At 40.7% G+C, this 7,047-nt stretch overlaps 1 protein-coding gene across 1 annotated transcript; it reads left to right on the top strand.

Annotated features, from left to right (window-relative positions):
* Nucleotides 1-449: 449 nt before the first annotated feature.
* Nucleotides 450-5,531, top strand: LOC139479456 (uncharacterized). The gene has a single exon (XM_071262304.1). It carries the CDS (start codon nucleotides 450-452, stop codon nucleotides 5,529-5,531), a length of 5,082 nt encoding a protein of 1,693 aa, XP_071118405.1.
* Nucleotides 5,532-7,047: the final 1,516 nt, after the last annotated feature.

Raw genomic sequence — 7,047 nt, 5'->3', positions numbered from 1 at the left:
ATGCAACACTCATGAAACAGAATAAAATAAACAGAAATCCAAAGATTGAATTGTTTTCACTTGAAAAGTAACAGTGCGATTTGAAGTCCACATGCATTGACTAGTTGACCATTATGAATAGAGAGATAGATATAGAAGATCATGTGACAGATGAACCTGTAGATGACCTAGTAACTGTCAGTGAGACAGGTGAAGACTCACCGATTAGACGCGAGAGACCTAGGACTGAAAAGGGTAGATTATTTGAGATTGAATTGAAGTCAAAGAGATTAAAGACTTTGATTAAGAAGCTAAGGACTAAGTACACTCACATAGAGCAGTTAGTTACTGATGTTTGTGATAGTCGTGAGCTCGTAGAAGACCACAAAGCATGGCTAACTGTATATGAAGATTATCTTCAAACCTATACCTCCTTCTGTGACCTAGCTCATGATAGTTCATGCGAAAATATGTTTGAAGATGCATATGGTTTAATGAAGATGTACAAGGAGAAGATGGAAGGGTGGATCACCTCAACTGTCTCCTCTAGACATAGTAACAGTCAGGTCTCACGGCATCACAGTATGTCTAGTGCGGCTGTGTCACGGTCATCTTCATTGTCATCTGCAAGACTGAAAGCGGAACAGAAGAAAGCAGAGTTGGATGCCAGGATGCACGCGTTTCAACAGAAGAAGAAACTTGAACTTGCCCAGGCCCAGCTGAAACTTGAGCAAGAGGAACTTGAATTAAAGACTGAAATGGATGTTGTGGATGCCAGATCAAGGGTGCTTGATGACTTTGAACATAGAAGCGATTCAAGAATGTCTCGCGGTGATGACAAGTATCATGGTGATCATGGTAATGTAAATACAGGGACCAAGTGTGTACAGAGAGACTCAATTCCAGACAGACAACCCTCTAATGACACTGGTAAATCTGATGATGTACAGACTGAGGTGAAATGTGTACAGACTGATAGTAACTTAGTCAGTTTGTATCCTAATGTCTCTCACATTGCTAGAGACAATGACTTCAGACTTAGCGCATCATCAAATGAGTTTGTGCCTAAGTCTGTGCATAATGGCAATGTTTACTGTCATGATGATTGTGTTGGTTATGGCTATTGTTTGTTCAGGTCATATGGTGAACAACATGGTAACACAGGTGTTAGTGTTGATAATCAACATGTATCTCTTCCTTCCAAAATACCTGTTAGCACTCCATATGATTGTAGACCATCTATAACAGCAGACATTTCTACCGGAAGAGATCTCATAACTGATGTGGTGCGTCATTTGAGAAAGCCATTGGTTGATATGAAAAAGTTTGATGGTAATCCGATAGAGTACTGTAAATTCATTCGTCAATTCAGGTCTACAATTGAACAGAATACAGAAGATGATGATGAGAGACTTAATTATCTCCTTCAGTTCACAGAGAAGAAACCACATGAGATTGTCAATGGTTTTTCTTACCTGGATGCAAAGGTTGGTTATCCTGCAGCACTCAAGGAGCTCCATCAACGCTATGGGCAAGATGATGTTCTTGCTGAAGCCTTTGTGAAGAAAGCATTGGATTGGCCAGCGATCAGGCAAGACAACCCAACTGCCCTTGATGAATTTTCCATATTCCTGAGTGAATGCGACTACGCCCTAACAAGCTTAGAAGCTGTAAAAGTACTTCAGTATGCTGAAAACATGAAGAGGTTAGTCAGTAAGCTGCCCTACAATTATCATGATAAATGGCGAAATCGTGTTTTGCATATAAAGGAAGCATCTGGAACTGTGCAGTTTAGTGATTTCGTGTATTTTGTGAAGATGGAGGCCAAGAAAGCATGTGATCCAACCTATGGAAAAGATGCCCTCAAGACACTTGACCAGAAAGCAACAGTTGGAAAGAAACTTACCTTGAAACAGAAGCAATCTTCTCCTAAAGTAAGCTTTGCAAGTAGCCTCTCAGAGTCAAATAAGTCCAGTGAAACCATGTCAAAGGCTGATAAGTCTTCAACTTCTCAGGCAAGTTGCTTGTATTGTGTAGACTACAATACATCTCATACACTAGATGCATGTAATTCTTTCTCAAAGATGAACTATTCTGATAAAGTTGACTTCTTGAGAAAGAAGGGGCTATGTTTTGCTTGCCTTAAGCGTGGACATATGAGTAAAGATTGTCGATCAAGACTAACATGCTCAATTTGCAGTATGCATCATCCCACAGTTCTTCATGATGATAATTGGAGAAGAAAAGCTGAATCAGATCCTAACCAGACCTCAGTGAAAGGAAGAACTACAAGTGCCTACAGCAGTGTTGCCAGCAGACTTGATCAGCTTACAGAGGCCGGTGAGGGTGACTGTACAATGGCAGTAATACCAGTGAGGGTGAAGCTGAAAGATGGGATCAACTCCATATGTACATACGCTTTCCTTGATCCTGGAAGTAATGCAAGCTTTTGTACAAACAGTCTGATGCAGAAACTGGGTGCAATGGGACGTCCCATGAATATCACTTTGGACACTATGGGTGAGACACAAACTTTTGAGACACATGCCGTGAACAATTTTCAGATCTGTGACTTGAATATGGAAAACACAATAGATCTACCTCGTATCTACACCAAAGAGAAGATGCCTATTTCCAAGGATCACATTCCTACATCCAAGGATATTGATCACTGGCCACATTTAGATGATGTCACTCTGCCTGAAATAGATTCTGATATAGAAATGCTGATTGGAAACAACATTCCAGACGTATATACACCTCGACAAATAAGAACAGGTCCTAGAGGGTCGCCTCATGCTACGAAGAGCCTGTTAGGGTGGATTGTCTGGAACGTGATTAGAAGAGACAGCACGACTACTTCAGGAAGTAATGCTATCTCCATAAACAGAGCAGAAGTCAAGGCCATCACAGAAAAGGAAAGGCTGCATCAGTTGGATACCATGGTAAGACATTCCATAGATCTTGAATTTCCTGAAAGACAAACTGATGACAGGAAAGAAGATTCCCTGGAAGATAAACGTTTCAAGGATAAAGCTAAATCTTCAATTGAGATGAAAGAAGGCCATTACTATATGAACTTACATTTCAAGAAAGAAGAGACTCACTTGCCCAACAACCAATCACAAGCAATTCAGCGACTCAACTACCTTAAAAGGAAAATGAAGAAGGATCCAAAATTCAGAGAAGACTATATAGCCTTCATGAAACAACTGCTTGAAAAAGAGTATGCTGAAAAGGTGACTGAACAGGACTTACCTGGTATCCTTGGACGCATATGGTATCTTCCTCACCATGGGGTTTACCATCCACGGAAACCCAACAAACTGAGAGTAGTTTTTGATTGCTCTGCCTCATACCTTGGAACTTCCCTGAACAATGCACTTCTACAGGGGCCGGACATGACGAATAATCTCCTTGCTGTCTTACTTCGCTTCCGACAGGAGAAGATAGCTGTGATGGGCGACGTCGAAGCCATGTATCATCAGGTACGGGTTCATGCAGAGGACTGCGATTATCTCAGATTCCTATGGTGGCCTGGTGGTGACATAAATTTGGAACCAAAAACTTACCGGATGAAAGTCCATTTATTCGGGTCAGTGTCGTCGGCAACCTGCGCCAACTATGCACTTCAACAAACAGCAACCGACAACACTGAAAAGTTTGACCCAGAAGTAAGTCATGGTGTGAAAAACAATTTCTATGTTGATGACTATCTTGCATCCAAAGATTCAGAAGATCATGCCATAACGCTTATTCATGAAACAAGTGCAATGTGCAAAATGGGAGGCTTTAACCTAACCAAGTGGGTGAGTAACAGCCCTGCAGTCCTGGAGTCTATTCCTATTGAAGATCGGTCCAAGGAAATGAAGTTGATTGACCTGAAACAAGATATACTTCCATCAGAGAGAGCCTTAGGGGTCTACTGGGATACTGAATCGGACACTTTTGGATTCAAGATGGGTGAAAGAGGTGTATCATGCACTCGAAGAGGAATTCTCTCATTGTCGAGCTCAGTTTATGATCCGTTCGGTCTGACTGCACCTTATGTTCTCATTCCGAAGTGTATCCTACAGGAACTCTGCAAAAATGGAGCAAGCTGGGATGAAGAAATCAGTGGAAAACTACTTGACCGATGGAATGAATGGATATCGCAATTGTATCTTCTTGACAGCTTGAAGATGGACAGATGCTACAAGGTAAAGTGGTTAAAAGCAGTATCATCATGTGAGCTACACCACTTTGCAGACGCCAGCGAAACTGGTTATGGCCTGGTTACTTACATGCGACTGATTGATGAGGATGGAAACATTCATTGTTCTTTCGTCATTGGCAAGGCACGTGTAGCTCCCCTGAAAAGAATCACTATACCTCGAATGGAGTTGACGGCTGCAACTGCTCTTGTTAGAATGAATGCCATGTTGGTCCGTGAACTAGACTATACTGTAGGTAACAGCTACTATTGGACAGACAGTATGTCTGTATTGAGGTACATTGCAAACCAAACCAGCCGCTTCCATACCTTCGTAGCCAACAGACTGTCTGTGATCCATGAATCATCGAAGATTGAGCAGTGGAGATACATCAACACTCAACTGAATCCAGCAGACTACGCTTCCAGAGGAATGAGTATGAAGAAATTACTGGAGACACCTCAGTGGATTAATGGTCCAGATTTCCTATCGAAGACGGTAGATAAGTGGCCTTGTAATGCTGACTTTCTTAGTGCGGACTTGAATGGAGACCCTGAGGTAAAACGTGTGAATGTTGCTGTATGCGGAGCCGATACTTACACTGCCATGGATAGACTGATCGATCACTTTTCTGACTGGACCAAACTGAGAAAAGCAGCGGCATGGTTGATGTTAGCTGTAACGACATTCCAGGAGAATGTTAAGAAGAGACATTGTGAAAACACAAAAGAAGAAGATATTAAAACAGAAGTACGTACACGTGAAAGAAAAAGGAAACAAATGGACAGAACTTCTCAGGCTGAACAACAGTATCCAAGTCTCTCTGTGAAAGGTGTTAATGATGCTGAGATGGCACTGATTAGATATGTTCAGAAAAAGCATTTTGCACCTGAAATTGAAAGTTTGAAAAGGAAATCAAGTGAAGCTGGAATCGCACGGTCATCAAAGCTTTTCAAACTGGACCCCTTCTTTAAAGATGGTGTACTTCGCATAGGAGGAAGGTTGGATAGATCCCCAATTGCATACGAGGCAAGGCATCAAATCATACTCCCCAAGGAGTCCGCAGTATCATTGTTGATTCTAAGAAAAGCTCATGAACAAGTGGGACACTTAGGAAAGAATGCAATACTCTCCCATGTCAGACAAACTTACTGGATCATCGGTGCAAATTCTCTGATTAAAAAGATGATCTCCAAATGTGTCGTCTGCAGGAAACATCAAGGAAAGCCTACAACTCAGAAAATGGCAAGCTTACCTTCAGAGAGAGTGACTGGTAACGAAGCTCCTTTCTCCAAAGTTGGCGTTGACTATTTTGGTCCTTTTGAAATCAAAGAAGGACGACGACATGTGAAGCGATAAGGCGTGCTATTCACATGTATGACCGTACGAGCAGTTCATCTTGAGGTCGCAGCAAGTCTAGACACAGATTCCTGTATTTCTGCTATTAGGAGGTTCATTGCCCGAAGAGGACCTGTGACTTACATTAGATCTGACAATGGAACCAACTTTGTTGGAGCAGAAAGAGAGCTGCGAGAAGAAATGTCGAAGCTTGACTCGCAAAAAATGAAGAATTCACTCCTAAATCGTGGAATCACCTGGGATTTCAACCCACCTGCTGCGTCAAATTTTTGTGGTATGTGGGAAAGGATTATCCGATTGATCAGGAAAGTAATGTATTCATTACTACACACACAGATTATTCACCTGGATAACGAAGGCCTGCATACTCTATTCTGCGAAATCGAAGCAATCTTGAATGGGCGACCTATATCTGAAATGAACAACAGTCCAAATGACCTTGACGCTCTCACACCCAATCATCTGATTCTATTTCGGGGAGGTGAGAACTGTCCGTCAGGTGTTTTTACCAAGGAAGACAACTTCTGCAAACGAAGATGGAGACAACTGCAATACTTAGCAGATCTTTTTTGGAAAAGATGGGTAAAGGAATATCTACCTTTACTTCAACAAAAGCAGAAATGGAATATCCAGAAAAGAAACATTGCCGTTGATGACCTTGTACTTGTGATGGATAGTAATCCACGAAATACATGGAGTCTGGCCAGGGTTCTTGAAGTTGTGAAAGACAAAAAGGGACTTGTGAGAATTGTGAAATTGAAAACAAAGTCTAACACTCTCAACCGTCCAGTAAATAAATTGTGCCTTGTGTTGGAAAGCAGCCCTGAATGTTAATATGACAAAGTGGACAATGCTGAAATGAAGTCATGTTGTTTTGTACATGAGTTTGTTAGCAGTATATTTTGTTTGAGTCTGACCATATTTGTTAGATTTTGAGTCATTGGTTTTCTTTCGTCTTCCAATGAAGAGGCCGGTGTGTAATGGTCATACACTTAAAAGATGTTTTCATTTTATGATGCTTCAGTTGGGTATCAAGGTAGACCATTTTCATTTTCTTAAGCCAATAGGGTGCGCTGTGCACTAGTCTATTTATAGATGCATTTAATCAAGGCATGTAAGGCATGCACAGAACCACATGGCAGCTGGCTAGGTAGCCACATGAGTTGATAAAAGTGGTCAACAACTAGGTAAATACAACAGCATTTTTACTAATATCTTTAGTTTTAGATGTATAATTGTGATATTATGTATTTGAATTAATTACAGTGCTTCTGGTAAATAACATTTTGTAATTACCATAAATTTCCTAATGTGTCCTAAAATCAATGTTCTTTTGCAAAGAAACGTTTTTGAGTATAGTTTATTTGTATTTACAATCTAGAGTAATGGTATTTTTGCTTTATTTGCAGTCAATCATGAATTGAATTGAAATGAAATGACATGAACTGAATTGAATTGAATTGAAATGAAATGACATGAACTGAATTGAATTGAATTGAATTGAAATGAAATGACA

The sequence above is a fragment of the Haliotis cracherodii genome, unplaced genomic scaffold (assembly GCF_022045235.1).
Source record: "Haliotis cracherodii isolate W230 unplaced genomic scaffold, xgHalCrac1.p SCAF_4, whole genome shotgun sequence".
NCBI lineage: Eukaryota > Metazoa > Mollusca > Gastropoda > Lepetellida > Haliotidae > Haliotis > Haliotis cracherodii.
This window is presented reverse-complemented; position numbering and strand designations above follow the sequence as displayed.

What these genes read in the sequence shown, in the direction of transcription:
- LOC139479456 (XM_071262304.1), top strand. Translation starts at nt 450, where the DNA reads ATGTTTGAAGATGCATATGGTTTAATGAAGATGTACAAGGAGAAGATG.